Source organism: Myxine glutinosa, chromosome 2 (assembly GCF_964187855.1).
Source record: "Myxine glutinosa chromosome 2, kmMyxGlut1.1, whole genome shotgun sequence".
Classification (NCBI taxonomy): domain Eukaryota; kingdom Metazoa; phylum Chordata; class Myxini; order Myxiniformes; family Myxinidae; genus Myxine; species Myxine glutinosa.
Window position 1 is genome coordinate 267945147 of NC_136262.1, and position 12112 is coordinate 267957258.

The 12112-nt window shown below is 51.1% G+C and overlaps 1 protein-coding gene across 3 annotated transcripts in view; it reads right to left on the reverse strand.

Moving 5' to 3' along the window:
- The window catches only part of DGKQ (diacylglycerol kinase theta), a 224058-nt gene extending 219307 nt beyond the window's left edge, over positions 1-4751 (reverse strand). For 2 of the 3 annotated variants that reach the window (XM_068105715.2, XM_068105714.2), the window contains exon 1: positions 4294-4701. In XM_068105715.2, coding sequence (XP_067961816.2) covers positions 4294-4534 — 241 coding nt within the window. In that variant the 5' untranslated portion in view covers positions 4535-4701. Of the gene's footprint in view, positions 1-4293 lie in introns of all 3 variants that reach the window. The other variant, XM_068105716.2, reaches the window with a different exon arrangement.
- Positions 4752-12112: the final 7361 nt, after the last annotated feature.

The following is a 12112-nucleotide window of genomic DNA, read 5'->3' on the forward strand; positions in this document are numbered from 1 at the left end:
ATTATGAGCGTGTGTGTGATTATGAGCGTGTGTGTGATTATGAGCGTGTGTGTGATTATGAGCGTGTGTGTGATTATGAGCGTGTGTGTGATTATGAGCGTGTGTGTGATTATGAGCGTGTGTGTGATTATGAGCGTGTGTGTGATTATGAGCGTGTGTGTGATTATGCGCGTGTGTGTGATTATGCGCGTGTGTGTGATTATGCGCGTGTGTGCGATTATGCGCGTGTGTGCGATTATGCGCGTGTGTGCGATTATGCGCGTGTGTGCGATTATGCGCGTGTGTGCGATTATGCGCGTGTGTGCGATTATGCGCGTGTGTGCGATTATGCGCGTGTGTGCGATTATGCGCGTGTGTGCGATTATGCGTGTGTGTGCGATTATGCGCGTGTGTGCGATTATGCGCGTGTGTGCGATTATGCGCGTGTGTGCGATTATGCGCGTGTGTGTGATTATGCGCGTGTGTGTGATTATGCGCGTGTGTGTGATTATGCGCGTGTGTGTGATTATGCGCGTGTGTGTGATTATGCGCGTGTGTGTGATTATGCGCGTGTGTGTGATTATGCGCGTGTGTGTGATTATGCGCGTGTGTGTGATTATGCGCGTGTGTGTGATTATGCGCGTGTGTGTGATTATGCGCGTGTGTGTGATTATGCGCGTGTGTGTGATTTTGCGCGTGTGTGTGATTATGCGCGTGTGTGTGATTATGCGCGTGTGTGTGATTATGCGCGTGTGTGTGATTATGCGCGTGTGTGTGATTATGCGCGTGTGTGTGATTATGCGCGTGTGTGTGATTATGCGCGTGTGTGTGATTATGCGCGTGTGTGTGATTATGCGCTGTGTGTGATTATGCGCGTGTGTGTGATTATGCGCGTGTGTGTGATTATGCGCGTGTGTGATTATGCGCGTGTGTGTGATTACGCGCGCGTGTGTGATTACGCGCGCGTGTGTGATTACGCGCGTGTGTGTGATTACGCGCGTGTGTGTGATTACGCGCGTGTGTGTGATTACGCGCGTGTGTGTGATTACGCGCGTGTGTGTGATTACGCGCGTGTGTGTGATTACGCGCGTGTGTGTGATTACGCGCGTGTGTGTGATTACGCGCGTGTGTGTGATTACGCGCGTGTGTGTGATTACGCGCGTGTGTGTGATTACGCGCGTGTGTGTGATTATGCGCGTGTGTGTGATTATGCGCGTGTGTGTGATTATGCGCGTGTGTGTGATTATGCGCGTGTGTGTGATTATGCGCGTGTGTGTGATTATGCGCGTGTGTGTGATTATGCGCGTGTGTGTGATTATGCGCGTGTGTGTGATTATGCGCGTGTGTGTGATTATGCGCGACTGCGTTGGTGTGCGACTGCGTTGGTGTGCGACTGCGTTGGTGTGCGACTGCGTTGGTGTGCGACTGCGTTGATGTGCGACTGCGTTGATGTGCGACTGCGTTGATGTGCGACTGCGTTGATGTGCGACTGCGTTGATGTGCGACTGCGTTGATGTGCGACTGCGTTGATGTGCGACTGCGTTGATGTGCGACTGCGTTGATGTGCGACTGCGTTGATGTGCGACTGCGTTGATGTGCGACTGCGTTGATGTGCGACTGCGTTGATGTGCGACTGCGTTGATGTGCGACTGCGTTGATGTGCGACTGCGTTGATGTGCGACTGCGTTGATGTGCGACTGCGTTTATGTGCGACTGCGTTTATGCGCGACTGCGTTGATGCGCGACTGCGTTTATGTGCGACTGTGTTTATGTGCGACTGTGGTTATGTGCGACTGTGTTTATGTGCGACTGTGTTTATGTGTGACTGTGTTTATGTGCGACTGTGATAATGTGTGACTGTGTTTATGTGTGACTGTGTTTATATGTGACTGTGTTTATATGTGACTGTGATAATGTGTGACTGTGATGATGTGTGACTGATTATGTGACTGTGATTATGTGTGACTGTGATTATGTGTGACTGTGATTATGTGTGACTGTGATTATGTGTGACTGTGATTATGTGTGATTGTGTGTGTGAGATTAGGTGTGTGTGTGAGATTAGGTGTGTGTGAGATTAGGTGTGTGTGAGGTTAGGTGTGTGTGAGGTTAGGTGTGTGTGAGGTTAGGTGTGTGTCTCATTGTGTGTGTGAGATTATGTGTGTGTGTGTGTGTGTCACTTTGTGTGTAACTGTGCATGTGACTGTGTGTATAACTGTGTGTGACTGTGTGTAAATCTGACTGTGTGTGTATGATTGTGTGTGACTGTGTATGTGTATCTGACTCTGTGTGTGTAACTGTGTGTGTATGTGGTGTGTGTGTGGTGTGTGTATGTGTGGCTGTGTATAAATGAGGGCATCAACAACACCGAGTAAGTGTGTGAGAAAATATTCACATGAGCAGGTGAGCAAACATGTGTCTATCAATGAGTGCATCAGCAGATGAGAAACCTGATACAGTATATACGTGTTTGGAAGCTTTTTGAGCAAGTTAGGGAACAAACATCAGGCGGCCAGCATGTGAGGGAGCGAACACATGGAGGTGAGCATGTGAGGGAGCGAACGCATCAGGAGGTGAGCATGTGAGGGAGCAAAGACATCAGGAGGCTAGCATGTCAGGGAGCGAACACATGGAGGTGAGCATGTGAGGGAACGAACACATCAGGAGGTGAGCATGTGAGGAAACGAATACATCAGGAGGTGAGCATGTGAGGGAGCGAACACATCAGGAGGTGAGCATGTGAGTGAACAAGTGTATAAACACACAGGTGAACCAAAGAAGGCATGACCTGCCAAAACCATATCAAAAACCTCACCATTTACTGAGTGACATTTGTACATTTTTGCAGTAAGTCCGAAGAGGACACCGAGTTAGTCCATCAAGAGCTATCAGAACATGAGCAACACTACAAAATAGGTGAATGGGACCCAACACGGGCACCAACAGCTCACAGGACCTCACACGGGCCATATTGGCTACCAGATGCTCAAACGACCCACCCATAGCAGTGTGACCTCAATGGGTGACCAATAGTTCAGGTGACACTAGGGGTTTTGGTGACCCGCCACAAATCCGTCCCAAGGCCAGCACAAAACTGAGCCAGGGTAGCTGCAGGACCATGTGGGGCCATTTCAGGGATGCAGCAGAGCAGCGTGGATTCGAGTAACTGCAGATCTGCACCACCACAGGTCCAGCCATGCCGAGCGACCACCAACACCAAGCTGCAGCCGCCGCAGGCTCTCACGGCCAGCCGGCGATCCACCACCGCCTCGCGCGGCCTCCAAAGATCCACCCATGGAGAGCCACCACATGACTTGCACGACCAATTGAGAGCCACCATGGAGAGCCACTACATGGCTCACATGACCCATTGAGAGCCACCAATAGAAAGCCACCACACCACTCATATGACCCATTGAGAACCACCCATGGTGAACCACCACACGATTGACATGACCCATTGAGAGCCACCCATAGTCACCACATATGACTCGCATGACCCAATGAGAGCCACCCATGGAGCCACCACTCGTATGACCCATTGATAGCCACCCATGGGGAGCCACCACATGACTCGTCTGACCCATGGAGAGCCACCACATGACTCGTCTGACCCATGGAGAGCCAGCACATGACACATGACCCATTGACAGCCACCACATGACACACATGACCCATTGACAGCCACCCATGGAGAGCCACCACATGACTCATATGTCCCATTGATAGCCACCCAAAGAGCCACCACATGACTCGTCTGACCCATGGAGAGCCACCACATGACACACATGACCCATTGACAGCCACCCATGGAGAGCCACCACATGACACATGACCCATTGACAGCCACCACATGACACACATGACACACATGACCCATGGAGAGCAACCACATGACCCATTTTCAGCCATCCATAGTCACCACACGTGACTCGTATGACCCGTTGATAGCCACCCATAGAGCCACCACATGACTCGTATGACCCATTGGCATTGATAGCCACCCATAGAGCCACCATATGACTCGTATGACCCATGGAGAGCCACCACATCACCCATTGAGAGCCAACCATATTCACCACACGACTCGTATGACCCATGGAGCCACCACATGACTCGTATGACCCATTGATAATGATAGCCACCCATAGAGCCACCATATGACTCGTATGACCCATGGAGAGCCACCACATGACCCATTGACAGCCACCCATAGTCACCACGCGTGACTCGTATGACCCATTGATAGCCACCCATAGAGCCACCACATGACTCGCACGACCCATAACAAAATAAGCCTTTTTCCCGTCTCACCATCGCACTGGTGCCCGATGATCCCCCAGATGAAGTCCGTGCAGTGATGGCAGTAGCTCGGCTTGGTCAGGGTGAGTTTCCGGAACGTGTGCGCACACCTCGCCTGCTTCCCAAGGCTGCCCCCCGCCTGCTTCCCAAGGCTGCCCCCCGCTCGGGTCCTGGCCAACGTCGGGGAACTCGTCCTATCCTTTGAACCGTTCCCGCTCCCATCACCCTCGTCGACCGCCGCCTTGTTCGCCATGGCCTACGGAGCCCGTTCGGGCCGAAGTCCCCGTCAATATCACAGAACCCAGTTATCTGAGTTCCATGACAGACTTGCGATAGCGCCGGGTTGTTCGTCTCAGACAGAGGAGACACGCGGCGCGACCGATGAGGTGGGGAAAGACTAAAGAGTAGCGCGATTGGGGGGTGGGGTTACACGAAAAACGGGCCGACGTGACTGGAAGAATAATGTGGGCGGGCACAATAGTACACAATACTCGTGGGAGGCGGAGACTATGAACAGGTGGGAGGAGATTCGGAACCGGTGGGCGGAGTTTCAACGTCCTGCGTGGGTTGAGAGGTAAAGCACGTGGTCCCGTGGAAACGATCACTTTGACGTCACGCTGTGATTTTTTTGCTTTGCTTTGCTTTTCGTTCGTTCATTCCCAAGTTGAAGGGCCGAGTCCGACGCCCCCATTGCTGCGTCTGTTTAAGTCTCACCATTTCGTGAAAAAAATCAGTGCGAACACGATCTTCGTCATCCCCTCCTGGAACACCATTGAAGGTGGTTGTGCTTTCAGGCCGAGACCGTTTTGGGATATGTGAAGGATCTTGAAAATAGATTTATTATATAAAGGGAACTGTCATGTCGTCACGAGATCATGTTTGATATCACGCTCCATGAAAGGGGAAAGAAAGGGGTGTTTACGCGACCTTTAGACCTGATAACATAAAAAGTACCATCATTCAAGTACCATGGTATAGACAGACCTATGGTAGATCCTACTCCTATATGTGACTTTTAACATCAACAGGTAATATATAAATCGTAACCACCTGGATAGATATTTTAATATAAACATCCTAGTTTCCCTATGGCGACTGGGGTTGGGATTTGGGGGATAGAGGTGAAAGAAGGGGGGACAAAATTATGTTTTGCCCCTGCCCCCCGGGCACAAAACACCCTCAGTGTGTCACCAGAGAGCACGTCTATAAAGTATGTACTGGAACATTTGTAAATAGGTCGTAGAACATCTATATATACACACAGGGTGGTCCAGAAACCCTGGGCACATTTTGAAGAACGATACCTGGAACAAACAATCAAGTTTATTTTTGTTCTTTGGTGCAAAACAAAACATGATTACTCGTAAATGGATGTGACCGCTTCAACATGCACAGGCATCACGTGATATGGATCAGGGCGAGGTGCATCACGTGATATGGATCAGGGCGAGCTGCATCACGTGATATGGATCAGGATGAGGTGCATCACGTGATATGGATCAGGATGAGGTGCATCACGTGATATGGATCAGGGCGAGGTGCATCACGTGATATGTATCAGGGTGAGGTGCATCACGTGATATGTATCAGGGCGAGCTGCATCACGTGATATGGATCAGGATGAGGTGCATCACGTGATATGGATCAGGATGAGGTGCATCACGTGATATGGATCAGGGCGAGGTGCATCACGTGATATGGATCAGGGCGAGCTGCATCACGTGATATGGATCAGGATGAGGTGCATCACGTGATATGGATCAGGATGAGGTGCATCACGTGATATGGATCAGGGCGAGGTGCATCACGTGATATGGATCAGGATGAGGTGCATCACGTGATATGGATCAGGGCGAGGTGCATCACGTGATATGGATCAGGACGAGGTGCATCACGTGATATGGATCAGGATGAGGTGCATCACGTGATATGGATCAGGGCGAGGTGCATCACGTGATATGTATCAGGGTGAGGTGCATCACGTGATATGGATCAGGGCGAGCTGCATCACGTGATATGGATCAGGATGAGGTGCATCACGTGATATGGATCAGGATGAGGTGCATCACGTGATATGGATCAGGGCGAGGTGCATCACGTGATATGGATCAGGATGAGGTGCATCACGTGATATGGATCAGGGCGAGGTGCATCACGTGATATGTATCAGGGTGAGGTGCATCACGTGATATGGATCAGGGCGAGCTGCGTCACGTGATATGGATCAGGATGAGGTGCATCACGTGATATGGATCAGGATGAGGTGCATCACGTGATATGGATCAGGGCGAGGTGCATCACGTGATATGTATCAGGGTGAGGTGCATCACGTGATATGTATCAGGGCGAGCTGCATCACGTGATATGGATCAGGGCGAGGTGCATCACGTGATATGTATCAGGGTGAGGTGCATCACGTGATATGGATCAGGGCGAGCTGCATCACGTGATATGGATCAGGATGAGGTGCATCACGTGATATGGATCAGGATGAGGTGCATCACGTGATATGGATCAGGGCGAGCTGCATCACGTGATATGGATCAGGGCGAGCTGCATCACGTGATATGGATCAGGATGAGGTGCATCACGTGATATGGATCAGGATGAGGTGCATCACGTGATATGGATCAGGATGAGGTGCATCACGTGATATGGATCAGGGCGAGCTGCATCACGTGATATGGATCAGGGCGAGCTGCATCACGTGATATGGATCAGGATGAGGTGCATCACGTGATATGGATCAGGATGAGGTGCATCACGTGATATGGATCAGGATGAGGTGCATCACGTGATATGGATCAGGGTGAGGTGCATCACGTGATATGGATCAGGGTGATCTTCACTCAATGTGCTGCACGCGTTTGTCTTTGTATTAGTTCAGTTCATTCTGCTTGGAAATCAGCCAACATCACCGCTTTGCACAAAAAAGGTGCAAAAACAGATCCCAGCAACTACAGACCAATCAGCCTTCTCCCAATTATCAGCAAAGTCATGGAATCCATCATTGCTTCAGATATGAAATCTTTCCTCTTCTCCAATGGCTTGATCTCTGATCATCAATTTGGATTCAGACCTGGTCACTCTACTCTGGACATGCTGCTTCTGCTTTCTCAACAATGGATGGAGGTCCTCAATGCCAAAGAGGAAATTAGAGCTGTCTCCCTTGACATATCACGTGCCTTCGATACGGTCTGGCACCCCGCTCTGCTCACCAAACTCTCCTCTTTTGGTATCCATGGAAATCTCCACACATGGCTGGCGGACTTCCTCTCTAGTCGTAGTCAACGTGTGGCCCTGAATGGGTTTCTCTCATCTCCTCTTCCTGTTCAGGCTGGAGTTCCCCAAGGCAGTGTTCTGGGCCCTGTGCTTTTTCTGGTCTTCATCAATGATCTCTCTGACTCTCTTGAAAATCCTCTGTATCTCTTTGGTGATGACTCTACTCTCTGTCGCTCCATTCTTCATCCCTCAGATCGGCAGTCTGCAGCCTCCTCACTCTCTGCAGACCTGGACAAAATCACAGACTGGGCAAACAAGTGGAACATGTCTTTCAATCCTGACAAATCTCAAACTCCTACGATGTCTCTCCGAAAAGACCGACTGGACAACCCTCCCATCCACTTTCTGAATAATCCTCTCGAAGAAGTTCTGTCACTCAAGCTTTTGGGTCTCACTATCTGCCATGATCTTTCCTGGGAAAACCACATTTCAAATCTGGCCTCCAAAGCCAGTCGCCGACTGGGCATCCTCCATCGTGCGAAGTCCTTCCTTGGCACACCTGAGCTCCTCACCACATACAAGGCTTTCATCCGCAGCTCAATGGAATACTGCTCTCCCCTCTGGGCTGGTGCTCCTGCCTCACACCTAGCTCGTCTTCACGCTGTTGAAACCAAAGCATTCAGAATCATTGGAATCTCCCGCGATGAAGCTAACTCCAAGGGCCTCTCACTCACTCACCGCAGGCAGGTTGGTGGTCTTTCCATCTTCTACCGACTCCTCTCTGGCCTTGCCCCCCCCCCCCCCCCCAGCTCTCTCTGGGCTCTGTCCCGCAAATATTCCTACAGGTCACACAAGATCTGCCTGCAACCCTCTTATGGTCAAACTGCCAAAATCAAGACTCTCTGCTCACCTTCACTCCTTCATTCCTCTTTTCTCCCGCCTCTGGAACAAACTCCCTCACTCTCTTCAATCCCACTCCACCCTCCAGGTCTTTAAAACAGCTGTTCACCACCATCTCTTATCTTCCCCCATCCAAAACCTTGATCTTTTCTACCCCCGCTAATTTCACCCCAATTCCACTTTTTTGAAATACCAACTTCTGTCCTGGAAGTCCTTGGTGTCCTTGTGTTTTATACTTCTCCCTCCACCCCCCCCCCCCTTCCCACGCCTCCTCCCCCCAAGCCCACTTCCTTCCACACATCTCCCTGCTCTCAAATGTTGTGTTTGTGTGCTTCCCCTTCTCTCCCCAGCTTGTTTTCCGCTCCCTCTTTTTATATATTTTGTTTGTCTGGTTGATTTGTTTGTGAAGTAAATGTCAGCTCTTTCACGAGCCTCGATTCAGTATACCAAAAAAATAAAATAAAATAAAAAAATTGTGAATTAGACACCCTAATATGAGGGAGGATATCGTGAGACAGCAATTCGCGCTGTACGGTTGTATTCTGTATCTGGGAATTCGGCTGAATTTCAGAGACAACTTGTCAAAGACAGCAGAATCAGCCCACCCATGGAGCCAAATCAGCCCAGCAGACAGCCCACGTAATTGACAGAAGAACCATCAACAGAATAAACAAGCAGTTTGATGAAACCGGCAGCATTCTTCCAAAACAGTCACCAGGTAGGCCTCATACTGTTCGAAATGAGGAAAGCAGAGCGGTCATTCAACAACAACTCGACGGTAACACACCATTATCAACTCGTCGTTTATCAAACGTCACCAACATAAGCAGATCATCCATTCCAAGAATACTAAAAGACCTTAATGCGAAACCGTACATACCCAGATTAATTCAACAACTATCTGAGGATGATTTTGACAGGCGCATTGAGGCATGTGAGACATCGCTTGGGTTAATGGAAATGGACAATGATTTGCAGAACAGGATCTTGTGGTCAGATGAATCCAAGTTTTCTTTGTCTGGTTCTGTGAATCGACATAACAGCGTGATATGGGCAGTAGACAACCCACGAATTACTGTTGAGCACAACGTCCAGTATCAAGCTCGTGTGTCCGTCTGGGCAGGCGTTTATTCTGGAGCCATTGTTGGACCAATATTTTTCGAAGAAAATGTTAATGCTGCAAATTAACTTCTAATGTTGGAGCAGCAGATATTTCCACTCAATGATGGCCAAATGTGGTTCATGCATGACGGTGCACCTGCTCATTATGCTGCCAGTGTATGCCAGGCCCTTGATTTGGACTTTACAGACAAATGGATTGGCCGTCGTGGTCCGGTTGAATGGCCCCTCGGCCCTCGTCATGGTCCGGTTGAATGGCCCCTCGTCATGGTCCAGTTGAATGGCCCCTCATCGTGGTCCGGTTGAATGGCCCCTCGTCATGGTCCGGTTGAATGGCCCCTCGTCGTGGTCCGGTTGAATGGCCCCTCGTCGTGGTCCGGTTGAATGGCCCCTCGTCGTGGTCCGGTTGAATGGCCCCTCATCATGGTCCGGTTGAATGGCCCCTCATCGTGGTCCGGTTGAATGGCCCCTCGTCATGGTCCGGTTGAATGGCCCCTCGTCGTGGTCCGGTTGAATGGCCCCTCGTCGTGGTCCGGTAGAATGGCTCTCGTCGTGGTCCAGTTGAATGGCCCCTCGTCGTGGTCCGGTTGAATGGCCCCTCGTCGTGGTCCGGTTGAATGGCCCCTCGTCATGGTCCGGTTGAATGGCCCCTCGTCATGGTCCGGTTGAATGGCCCCTCGTCGTGGTCCGGTTGAATGGCCCCTCGTCGTGATCCGGTTGAATGGCCCCTCATCGTGGTCCGGTTGAATGGCCCCTCGTCATGGTCCGGTTGAATGGCCCCTCATCATGGTCCGGTTGAATGGCCCCTCGTCATGGTCCGGTTGAATGGCCGCCACGGTCTGGTGATTTAACACCCTGTGATTTCTTCGTTTGGGGTTTCCTCAAACACAAAGTGTATGCGATGAATTAAACGACCCTTAGAGACTTGAAACAATTCATCCGTAATGAGACTGCTGCCCCAACGACTGAAACATGCAGAACTGTGTGTCAGAGTGTTTTTTCACGGCTACAGCTGTACATAGACAATGAAGGAAAGCAGTTTGAACATTTGAACTGATCTGTTTCATGTATATTAGACTGATTAGACTGTTTAATGAGCAATCATGTTATGTTTTGCACCAAAGAACAATAATAAACTTCGTTGTTTGTTGCAGGTATCGTTCTTCAAAATGTGCCCACGATTTCTGGACTACCCTGTGTGTGTGTGTGTATATATATATTTATATATATAAAACACAGTTTGTGTGTGTGTGTGTGTGTGTGTGTGTGTGTGTGTGTGTGTGTGTGTGTGTGTGTAATGTTACCGATAGACTCCTAAACGGAGAGGCTTACGTGCTTGATATTTGACATAGACATGGCCATTGAGCCTGGGACGAACATGGCCGAACTCAAAATATTTGACGATCCATATTTTTTATTCATATTTACCTCAGCGCATTTCAGCGAAGTACCCGCTAATCTCAGCCGGTTCCAGAGCAGCTCGCTGATTCGCTCAGAGCGATCACGTGATGTTCCATTCCCGCCGCCAGACATCCCGTCACACGTCACACGTTTTTTCACCTTTTATGCGATCGTGTTTTGTATCGATTTTGTGCGATATGAATTAAATGTCTTTGAATCAGCTGTGAAACGTCTTTCCACAACCCTTCCGTAACCGATTGGAGCAGTTTATTGCCGCACATAACGAGCTCCGCGAAGCGAGTTGGTCGAGTCGTGCTGACCAAGATGGCGACACGGCGGCTTCACTTTTCACGGAGTATGAGTGTTCTATATATTTTCAATTCAGTGCGCCCGTGATTTGTGGCATAGACATGACCATTGGGCCTTCACGGTGTAATTTGTGCGAGGCTTTTGTCCGAGTGAGCTTGAGTCGAGAGGGTGAATGTACGGGTTGGGAATGTACGGGTCTCCCTTCCCCCGCCCGGCAACGCCGGTACTGGAGGACATCACAGGATCGGTGAGTCTCCAAAAGCCGCTTCGTGCTGTTGCGAATATGCAGGACTATGTCCGATTGTTGTGCTGCTCTCCGACCATGAGAACTGCAACGTCATTGTTGACTGGCCATCCCCTTCCCTCCCCCTTCCCCCTCCCCCCTCCGTCCCCCCTTCCCTTCCCCTCCACCCTACCCCTCCCCTTCTCCACTCCCCCCTCCCCTTCTCCCCTCCACCTCCATTTCCCCCCTCCCCCTCCCTTTTCCCCCTCCCCCCTCCCCCTCCCTTTTCACCCTCCCCCCTCCCCCTCCCTTTCCCCCTCCCCCTCCCCCTCCCTTTCCCCCTCCCCCTTCCCCCTTCCCCCCTCCCCCTCCCCTCCCCTCCCCCTTCCCCCCTCCCCCTCCTTTCCCCCTCCACCCTAACCCCTCCCCTTCTCCCCTCCCCCTCCCTTTTCTCCCTCCCCTCCCCCACACTTCTCCCCTCCCCCCCTCTTCTCCCCTCCCCTCCCCTCCCATCCCCCTCCCCTCCCCTCCCCCGCCCAGCAATGCCAGGTACTTCTGCCGGGTCCCCCCCTCCCACCCCCTCCCCCCACCCCTCCCCCTCCCACCCCCTACCCCCCTCCCACCCCTCCCCCTCCTCCTCCCTCCTCCCATCCCTCA